Raw genomic sequence first — 11,106 nt, forward strand, 5'->3', positions numbered from 1 at the left:
TAGGAAAGAAACATTTGTTACTTGAAGAGGTTAAGATAATACTAATTGTTATTGTATCAATTATGTTCTTAAAGAGAGAAAAAAAAAAAACAGAAGGGTCTTTTTTCGAGAATCGTAAAATAAAATTATATGAAATAAGCAAAGTTATACTCTTTAGTTTAGATCACATATCTACTTATTTGATATATTTTAAAAGCAAACTTCAAACTGGGCTCAACAATAAAAGAGAGGGCTAAAAAAGTATTAAAAAAATGTGGCTAAAATATTTTAGATTGCTGAAAGAGAATTAGTAATTAGCACTTAAAGAGCATGGTGTTCATTGATAAAATATTATTTTAATGGTGATTTATAAACATCTTATTTAGTGTAATATTAACTAAAAAATAAAATAAAAACATAATTAGTTATGTAAATAATTAAAAATATTGTTAATTTAATTTAATAAATAATAAAATACGTTTCATAAAATAAAATAGATACATACTTATATAAAGAGGTAAGGTTGTAAGATTAAGAATTTACCATGTTTAGTGTAAAGGTAGTTGAAAATGGTAGGAATTTGTTCATTCGATTGAATTGACCAGACGAACCTCATAATACAAATCAAATTAAGTTGGTTTGGGTTGATTGATTCAATTAATCTCATTTCACTTCAAATCTGACCCATACCAATTATAATCAGTTCGATAGTCAAATTTATCTTTTTCTAACCTGAAACAACTCGATGATCTAATTAATTATTTTTTAGATTAATACATTATACACTTTAATACTTAATATTTTCTTCTATTTCTTCTTTTTTTATTCTCTATTCATTATGATGTTCTCGTGATTTTATCTAGAGTCACATGTCTTAATTTAGTTATATTTATTATATAATTTTTAGTCATGTGTTTTTAGTAAAGAGATTAATAACATAAAGTAAAACAATACATATACTATGTATAAATACCTATATATAAAAGTGATTTCCTATTGTAATTTCCTATTTTTGTGTACACAATTTTTGAACTATTTTATTCTTAAATTTTTTAATAATAAAAAATAATATTAAAAATTAATTATTCTTACAAATTCAAGACTTGAGATTTAAAAATTAAACACAACTTCAGTTAATTTAACAAATACTGATCATTTATACACCAATAAAAAAATATAAAGACAGAGTATTTCAATCCCACTGTTTAAATATAATAAATATTTGGTCACTAAAGAACAATAACTAATTGTAGCATGCAATATTATAAAACTGAAATTTTACACGAAATAAAACCAAAAAATAGACTAAAATCTTGAAATTCATAATAATTTATTTTCTTATCATAAACTGGTCACCTAAACCAAACTACACCTTTTGGTTTTGGAAAACCGATTTGGATTATTTCTGTTTGCAAACCGAAATTTTTTTCTATATTTGTTTTAGGTAAGCAAAGAAATTATTAACAAGACAATCTTAGAATGGAACAGTAGTTATGGCCACATAGATCACGAAATTATTAGAGCTGGTAAGCCTGCGTGGTACCAATTCAACCAAAAACGGAAAAGAAATCCATGCTACTAGAACACCCATTCAAGAAAGCTGTGCTATTCACACCGCATATTTTGCTCTTAGCACCGCTTTCCAAATAAAAAAATTTAAATTACTCTTTTCAGAAACTACTTTACATTATGAAAACTTGTAGCACTCTAATATGAAAAAAATTTAGAACAATAAATACGTATTTACAAATCATAAGATAATAGCCAAAATAAAAGGTGACAGGGATTCAAAACAGGAAAAGCAACGGTATATGGAAAGAAAAACCACACTGGAGAGTACTTCAGCACCCGTGTAAAACAGAGATAATAACAAACATTCAAATACTTGAAAGTAATAAAGGAAAAAGAGTAAAACCATTACCCAAAAATATTAATGAAAGCTTGCAATGCCAGTGTGAATAATACTAATGCCATAGCCATAGATGATACGAATATCACTCAGGAAACTCCCAGCCACATGCCAAAAGGCCCTTAAACCGAATCACCTTGAAATAAAATTACTAAGATATTAAAGTCAACCATTTTCCTAATTACGATACAAAATCAGTTCCAATTTATTGCTGTAAGAGACATACACTCAAGATCTGACATACAAGAAATTTCATTAAACCAAACAAGGAACGTGAATTTCAGATACTAAGCTAAAGGGTCTATGTCAGAAGCAACAAGAAAAATGTCACATAAAACCCAAAATCACAATGAGAGAATACCTTATTCAAGTTCAGTTTGAGACCCGATACGAGAGTCAGAATCGCAACAAAAAAACAATGAGATAAACGATTTGAGCAATTGTGGTTTTTGAGACTGAGTGATTAGGGTGTGACAGTGCAATTCATCATGAATTTGGACTTTCAGTTTGGAGCTATTGATTGAGAATGGGAGAGGGAGATATGAATTTGGACTTAGGACTTCGGGTTTCCATTTGTAAAGTCCATATCACCGAAGAACAGACTAGGGATTCAAAAACAAAATAAATAACGGTTATGGATAAAAAGAACGGTCCATTAAAATGGACTCTAAGTGAATTTGAGTGGTGCAATCATGTGTAGGTTTGGACTAATTGGATTTTTTGCCCGTGCTTAGAAACCATAAAACTCATCCAAAGTTCCAAACTGAGATAAAGAAAGTAATCAAACAATGATTAACCACTGCAATAAATATTTAACACTATTATGTTATATGAGTAAATTTCTTTTGAAATTTTTATAAATTCCAAATGAACTTCCCATGTGCTCATCCAAGAACAACAATAACTCCTTATCATTTTCTTTCTCTAAATGAGAATAAGCCTTCGCAACATAGTTGAACTCTCGTCCATACATATACGATGCACATGCTGCTTTGTATGTAACTAACTGCAAATCACCTGATCCATATACAATTGAAGAATAAATTAACATGGCTAAAATAAAACAGTAACTGTGTGTGAATATGTTGCAATATTTCTAATGAAGTTGATATAGACGGATGTTGTAAATTCTTTTAATTTAATCGCATTTCATCAACATCATTAGAAGAGTTTGACCTCCTATGTAAGTTTTCTCATTGTCAAACTCTTCAAACGGTATGATAATACATGATTGGATAGTAGTGTAGTACATCTATAGTTGATCAAATTAAACACAACATATACCAGCTTCTATTTCTGATTGGAGCTTGTGATCGTTGAAATGTCTTGTTAGCCACCACCTGCAGCGAAGCCTCCAAGATTTTCCCAACACACCATCCGTAAATATTTTAGGGGTTTTGGTAAAGGAACAATGCTGCAGGCGTTCATCTTCATTTTGAATGGGGCATGAAGACATACAGTCTTCTTCGTAGTTAGAGAGTTTACAGAAACATGAACAGAATACCTTCCACGTATTGTATTCTGCATCTGTAGCATCTAAATGTAAAGCAATCATTTCCAACAGAGATTCAAGACAATAGTCTCCTGTAAAGTATCAGAATAAACAAATTAATGACATAGGGAAAATGTATCATTAAGCATATAAGGGTATCACTTTGTCTGTGTATGTCCAATACAGTGATTTTACCATCAATCACGTGATTTACTTGTTACAAAATAATTATTAGTTTCTACATTTAACAATTGACCATGATTTTCCCCCACGTTTACTTTGGACTATTGAAGGCATGATTTTTGCCTTCTTTTTTTTCCTTTTAATCTTGTAGGCAGTCAGTGCCATTCCTTTTGCTGCATTGACAGCTTAGTATGCTCTAAAAAGTACAGCTAAAATAAGCGAGGGGTATGTTTACATCAACGATATAATGATTTCCATTAATGAAAATTAATTTTTGCTTATATATTTTCTGTTCATTTAGAGTTTTCATTTTTTGTATTTTTATCACCCACTAAATGTTCAGCTTTCTAAAAACTCTCGTTCCACTCACTTATCCTTTAGCTTATCTCAAACAGACAAAGAATAAAGAGTAGTGGGAGGTGGAAGAGCAGTTGGGTTTGCTGCAATTCAGGTAACAGTAGCTTCTTGTTGCTCTGCCGTAACTACTTGTGGTTGTGGAAGTCAAAGCATAGACAGAATGTTAGCAACTAGTGCAGAGCAGGCAGTTGATTATGTTGCTGAGGTGGTGTTGGATCTTTTATTGTATCTTTTTCCTATATTTCAATTATGACAAATATTCTATTAAAGTTTTTTTTGTTTTTGAAATAAAATTTTGTGAAAGGGAAAATAACAATACTTAGCATACTGGTTTATCAAAAACATAAAGTAAGATGTTAGAAATGAAAATAAAAGAGATTTGGAAAGAGTTGATAGTTGGCCTTTGATGAATGTGACCAATGACTGACGGTGTATTTATGGGTAAAATGAACTATTTCTTTTTTAAAATAATAATTTATATTATTTGGTAAGATAATGAAATAATTATAATATGCGGTTAAGTGAGGACATGGGAGAGGCAATTGGACTTTAATATTTTATATAAATATATCTATTTAATTTTAATTGTTTCAATACCTTTACACAGAACAACAATGAAAACTAAGATCTTATCCTAATACAACTTATTCTCCAAGAAATACAATCCTAATCCCATAACAATTGAGACTTTCTAATACTATTGAACCCGTAAGTGAAACTGGAGGATTAAAATATCAGCCAATAAGACCTAATTAACACAAACCCCGAGCCTAAATGCAATCCAAGACCCAGATATACAATAATTAGTAGAGCAACTCTAACTGGGAATATAAAATTTGAAGTAATATAAATACAGTACTAAAACTAATAATCCTACACTATAGTCATCCACCAAGTTGATGGAATAGTACAATCTGCCCCCAAATAAAAATATAGTAAAACTCAGACAATTTGGCCTTTAAGTTTATTCTTTCTTTATTCTAGTGTATCTCTTGCAGAAGATTTGTTCCATCTTATAACCTCATTCTGGATTGACAGGAATGTTGAATTCCCTAGAAAGGGGAAGTTTGATGCTGTTTTGAACCCTTGATGCACCAGAGACAATACGGATGGGCATTAATTTTCTGAAACAGAGTGGACACTACATGACACTTCAGGTAGGATATGAAAGTTTATCACCTTTTTCATCTTTATCATACTTGCAGATGTACTCTAAGTTCATTTGCCAGAATGACCTTTTAGATGTTTTTCTTAAGAAACGACATTTGTGCTTCAATCTTCTATTTTTATCTATTTCATTGAAGGGTGAAGCAGCATCAGTGTCTGATAGATATTGACTGACTACTGGGCTTCCAGCAGCTAAAGCTGTTTTACAGATGTTAATTTGTTTTGGCAACTTCCAGTATGTCACTTATTTCCTTTGTGATTTCTATCTTCTCTTTGAACAGTCTTTTTGCCAATCCTAATATATATTTTATGCTACACTCCCCTCTCCTCCATTGTAGGCTAAAGAAGCAATTACTGAGGAGATTACATTATTATTTATTCTGCTAATAGACATAATGCATGTGTCTAATTTAAAAGTGTCACATGAATTTTTCAATTGAAGGAAAACTTATTTGTATTTGAAGAGGCTAGTACAAAAGATAACAACTGAGCGGAAAAATCAAAGCTCGGAATTTTACAATAATTCCAAATGAACTCCGGTCAACTCTTTCCTTATCACTTATTTCTCTTTTCCTCCCTCCTCTTTTCATTACATTTTTTAACACCCCTTTTCAAACTGACATTGGACTCGTTTCAAGTTAAATAGAGATATAAATTGTTCAAATCATATAAAAGACATGATTCAGAAAGTAAGTACCATTTTGGTGCATCTTGACAAGTTTCGTTAAGGCATCACTACATGTTGGATCCTTCTTCAATATATCTTCAAAACAGCTAAGAAGCAAGGGAGAGTTGTTTCGATCTAAACGCTCCAAGAGAGCAGCCCTTACCCTACAGGTGAGTACAACAGTAACTTCAGAAAACATAACAGATAGCATTATGAGTAAAATATCACAGCTTGCTTATCTTAGAAATTGCTGGTTTAATGACTACATTGCTACTAATCATAAGGAACGTACCTAATTGGGAGTACAGAGGCTGACTTACAGCGTTGCTTCTCAAGCATATTTAGAGCCTCATCAACTTGACCTCCAATCAGCAACAACTAACAACAAAAAATGAAGTGAAGTCGTTGTTGATATCTGAAACATTGTTCTATGCAGAAAACAATAGTCATATAATGTAGTATATAGCATGTGTGCATGTGTAAGCAGAAAAGGAAACATGCAGTGAGATTGGAGAGCACAACATCAGCAGTTGCTTTGTGCAAGTTAAGATGGATAATTGGTTTCATATAATCCAAGCCACAGATATTTCCATATTATGTGTGTAAATAAAATAAGTATATGGAAGGGGTAAGGACTAAGCATGCACAAAGGACCCAGTATTCCAAAACCTCCAGGGTTGAGACTTGAGAATTTATTTATTTTTATCTATAACACACCCGCTTCCTGCACGGAAAGAATTGAGGTGTGCTCAGGTCTACTTAACCATGTCCTGAAATTTAATTTAATTATGAAAATGGGAATTACAAGGATTGAACCCTTAGATAATGTTACATTTGCTCACAGAGGCTCTGGTATAATGTTAAGGATATCAGCTTCAGCCATATTAGGTGGAAGCTAGAAAAAGTTCCATATCTCTAATATTACCATATTTCAGAAACGAAATTCATCAATGTAGTCGTCATCATCTAGCAACAAATATTATTATTACTAAAAAGGGAGTGTAGGATATTGGGAGGCAAAGAATGGAGCATGATATGCCACAGGACCAAACTACAGAGCTTGTACAAACAACAAAGACCTCTGGTGTTGAAGAGGGTTTTAAAAAGCCAGAATGTGACAAAGAAACATAGAAGGTTGTCTCATATGTTTCTATAATACAACAGTAGTGTGATAAAAGTGTATTAAAAAAGAGTTGGCAGTGAGGTAAAAAGACATAGATATCAGCATTGACACACATAATAAGGATATCCTTTGAAAGAGAAGCAATGACACTATTTTCTTAAAAGCCATAGAAGCAAGGGTTGTCCTGTTAAATATTTAGAATGAATTGAAACCTAGGAACACATTGTAAATTATCATTCTTAAAGGATAAGAGCAAAGTCATGGACAATAATTAAGCATACTGAAATATCTATGACCATCAAAAATGCAGTCCAAGAAGCAAAAATATGAAAAGGCAGCAGGGACTGGTTGTTGACAATAGCAAGATTTATTACCGTGCCAATCCATATAATTTTCAGGAATCATGCAATGATAATAAATGCATTGCACTGACCTAATCCATAATTAGGCTTACTTATTTTGGGCAACTTCATGGGAATGTTTAGTTGTTTACCAAACTCCAAAAAACAAATGATTACATAAAGAAATTGAGCAGAAATGAATCTTGTGTGGTAATCCCTAAAAGGCTAAAAGTTTCAAAGATTAGTCCATTAATAATCAGATTTTAAGTTCAAACAAAATCCTGTATAGAGTTGGTTTTTCATCCAATACATTTTAATTTGAACAAAAATGTGTTTAATTTTATTGGTGATGTGCTGACTAATGATTAGATGATAATGTAGAAAAGTTTTTACCAACAATGTATAAAAATTAAACTTTTTTGACAGGTTATGTAACAAATTATTATTTCAACAGTTCTGAACCAGATTTTCAGTTTACCAAGCAACTCTTTCAATGAAATTAAAAAAAAAATGAAGTTTAGCAGTTCCAAACAAAGTTCATTGAAATGTATGTCATACCCCATACCTGTACCAATGGAAGTAATGCAGCTGAAGCAGAAGGTTCTGAATTGAGAGCTAGTTGTAAATATTTCACTGCATTTTTGTAATAGTCATTAGGTTGGCTTCTTTGCAAAAACATGAACTCCTCAAAACTGTTCTCATCAGAAAAATGCAAGGGCAACAGCCACAAATCAAGTCCACCTAAGTAAATGCATAAAAAAGACAATATTTACGTTACAAATGAACCGGAGAGTAATGACTATCTAAACCTAGAAATTGTTAGTAATACTTGGACCAAGAAACTTAAAGGTTGATACAAACAAGTAATCATAAAGGCATGAGAAAAATTGCAATGCAGCTTCATCAGGGTAGTGAGAAAGACAAAATTAATAATTAAGTCTGAGAATAATAATTAGGTATGAAAATCCATATACAATCATACATAAACACGCACATTCTCATACAGATGTGCACCCACAAGAAATAGATTTTTCTCTTGTTCAGCAAATAAATAACTTACAAAGGGCAAGCAAGGTATCATGTGGAAGATCTCTACTGTTAGAAAAAGGATCTCCAGATCTTTGCTCTTCAGAACTTAAGTAAAAACCTTCCTGCTGAAAGCTCTGGTGTGGTTTTTTTCTTTCGTTAGCATCAACCTTCATTTCTTCATTGAAGACAACATTTCTAGATATCTGCTTATCATTCATGACAGAGGCATCCGAATCATGTTGATATTGGGATTCAGCCATGTGGGATTCAACTGAATTAAACCACTCTAACTGTCCAGTTTCATTGTTGAATGAGGTTCCCTCCATATGTGAGTTCTCTTGCAAGTCAAACTGATCTGAATTTCTCCACTGGAATTCTTTGGAGATAGAAGAATACCATAGCTCATAGAATGTCAAACCCATCATCATCTTTGACACTGGATCAACATCAACTTTTTCTTGCTCAAGGCTAAAGGAGAAAACAAAAGAAAAAAAAAATGAAAAAGTATAAAGAGAGTAAGGGAATGTGAAGGAAGAAAAGAAATTAGAGCCTTGTAACCCCCTTATAACACTATTTCTCAACCCTGACATGTATTTTACTATTTTTGAAGTGAAAACCACCATTAAGATAATATTCCTAAATCTCAGGAGGAATAAAATACCAACAATAATAATCATTAACACCTCATCAACCATTATGAGCAATACAAGTTTCATTGAAAAATATAGAACCCTCAATAAAAATATAATAATAATGGCTGCCAACCAGCTCACCACATTATGTAGTAATGACAAGTTAGGAAACAATCCACCCCGTGGCATCATGATGCAACTCATTACTCTCAGAAGCAAAGTACAATGCATTGGAAATTAAATTACATACCATAGAGCAAGCTGGTATGCATCCCCAGCATTGCCTTGCAAAAGACAGAAAAACATGAACTCCAAATGGACTGCATATCTGCTCTGCTCCACAAGTAAAATTCTACATTAAGAAATAACATAATTGTTTTTCTTTCACCACAGCACATAACCAAACACAATATTAGTAGCTGACAAAGCAATCTCTAAACATGTAACATGAAGGTAATTTTTTTATTTGTAGGAATTACAAAGTTCAAACCTAGAAGCCTTTGCATACTACCAAACAGCTCACCATGAAATTGTTCTCATTAGTCTAAACAAAGAGTTTGCGGAAATACCTCCACTGGCCAAGTCTTCATTGATCCAATTTTCTTGGACCAAATATCATAGAGATTCTTCATTCTCGTTGGATTCATAGAAGACTTGTCCACGTGCCTAAGAAGCTCGAATAAAGCCCAAAACTTGAGACGGTTCCTGAAGGGAGAGGCGTCAGTGAGCGTCCCCTTCAAGTAGGCACTGAGAACGCCGCTGGCGGCGACCCAGTGGTGCTGGTTGACGAGCCTCCGCAGCAGGTAGCGCAGCCTCGTGCGGTGTTCCAGCCGCAGAGGCTTGGGACCCAACCCTAGAACGTAGGAAGGCCTCGTCAGGGACAAGAGGATTCTCTTCGCCAGCTTCTCTCGCGCCGCCGCGTGGCCCTCCTTGTCCGCCGTGTGCTCCTTCCTCTTCCGCTGCCTCGATTTCTTGGCCGCGGAACCGGCGCTGGTGGTGGCGGCGGGTTCTGCGTCGGACGCATCGTCGACGTCCATTGCTTAGTGAGTTGTGCAGCAATGCAGAACGTTAAAAAGAAGCAGTGTGAATGAATGGAGTCCCTTGGCGCCGCTGAAAACACAATCGCTCAAAACCCTAAACCCTAAACCCACAAATCAGTTTTGGTGTGGCGTGGAGACTGGAGAGAGGGCGTCGATGGTGTGAACGGTGACGGGCGTGAGATGGCTTAGACACGGAAACGAGGTGGAGGGAACAAAGCAAAAAAATTACATAACCATACTTCACCTCTCTTACAAATAAATATTATAAATTTTATTAATAAATAAGCACCATAAGCCATAAATTTTTATTATCTTATAATTAATCCTTTTAAAAATAAGCACCTTAATTTTAATATTTTATCTCTTATTAATATATAGTAATCTATTGAGATTAAAATATTAATCATTTATTTATTTTAAGTCATATTCACTCATTAGTTTTTTATATCATTTTTCTTTTTTATATTAAATCATAAAATTAGAAATTAAAAATAAAATAAATATTTTTTTTACTATTCTTTTATTTTTAATGAATATTTTATTATATTAAAAGTAATTGTACTAAATAAATAAAAAGGTTAATGAATAATTGACATTTAAAATAAACAATTGAAGTCTAAATTGATAAATTAAACTATTTGTAAAAATTATAAATAGTAAATATAGTTGAAGGTGTTTATTTGTAAAAGGAAGAATTTTAAGATTAATTGAAATAAAATTAAATTTTATGATTTCTATTTACAAATAAGATAAAATTTAGGGATTGATTAAGATAAATTTAATATTCAAGATGTTATTTGAAAAAATAGTAAAATTTATGGTGGATAGATTTTTTTTTCTTTTTATTTTGTAGTTTTTTAATATCATTTCTTAATTTTAAATTGGACTTAAATTAATATCTTGATGCAGTGTATCAATTTTTAAATGTTTTCTTTTCTAGAAAAAAAAAATATTGAAAACTTTATTAACCTTAATTTAAATTTAATCATTAATTTTTAAATTTTGTACAATGTATCAATAAAAGTTATATGCCTTACCAACAGGTGTTGGGTTTAGTGGAACGGCCACAATGTGCCAAGTCTTTTTTATTTTTATGAAAGGTTCCTATATTTAATGTTTGACCTGCAAGCAATGAATTCAAAGAAAATTTTACATTGAAGATTGGACTAGTCAAGAAGATTGCAAGT

The 11,106-nt window shown here is 32.3% G+C and overlaps 1 protein-coding gene across 2 annotated transcripts; it reads right to left on the bottom strand.

The window, feature by feature from the left end:
- Window positions 1–2,652: 2,652 nt before the first annotated feature.
- On the bottom strand, window positions 2,653–10,157 carry LOC109791449 (TAF RNA polymerase I subunit A). Of its 2 annotated transcripts, none has more exons than XM_083065387.1 (8): window positions 9,449–10,157; window positions 9,130–9,212; window positions 8,279–8,715; window positions 7,784–7,851; window positions 6,047–6,132; window positions 5,785–5,918; window positions 3,173–3,472; window positions 2,653–2,905 (listed from the first exon to the last, which is right to left on the bottom strand). In XM_083065387.1, the coding sequence occupies exons 1-8, from the start codon at window positions 9,914–9,916 to the stop codon at window positions 2,715–2,717; spliced, it is 1,767 nt and encodes a 588-aa protein (XP_082921513.1). In that variant the 5' UTR covers window positions 9,917–10,157; the 3' UTR covers window positions 2,653–2,714. The 2 variants fall into 2 exon arrangements, with proteins under 2 accessions (XP_082921513.1, XP_082921512.1); XM_083065386.1 differs by having other exon boundaries at window positions 7,784–7,959; window positions 9,449–10,154.
- Between the last annotated feature and the right edge of the window lie 949 nt (window positions 10,158–11,106).

The sequence above is a fragment of the Cajanus cajan genome, chromosome 10, assembly GCF_000230855.2.
Source record: "Cajanus cajan strain Asha chromosome 10, NIPB_CcT2T_4, whole genome shotgun sequence".
In the NCBI taxonomy this organism is placed as follows: domain Eukaryota; kingdom Viridiplantae; phylum Streptophyta; class Magnoliopsida; order Fabales; family Fabaceae; genus Cajanus; species Cajanus cajan.

Bases quoted from the DNA above. Each gene is read 5' to 3' on its own strand.
- LOC109791449 (XM_083065386.1), bottom strand. From the start codon at position 9,916: ATGGACGTCGACGATGCGTCCGACGCAGAACCCGCCGCCACCACCAGC. The intron at 9,213-9,448 runs GTATTTCCGCAA...CTTGTGGAGCAG, and splicing joins TGAAGACTTGGCCAGTGGAG to AGCAGATATGCAGTCCATTT. The intron at 3,473-5,784 runs GTACTTACTTTC...GATACTTTACAG, and splicing joins TGTCAAGATGCACCAAAATG to GAGACTATTGTCTTGAATCT.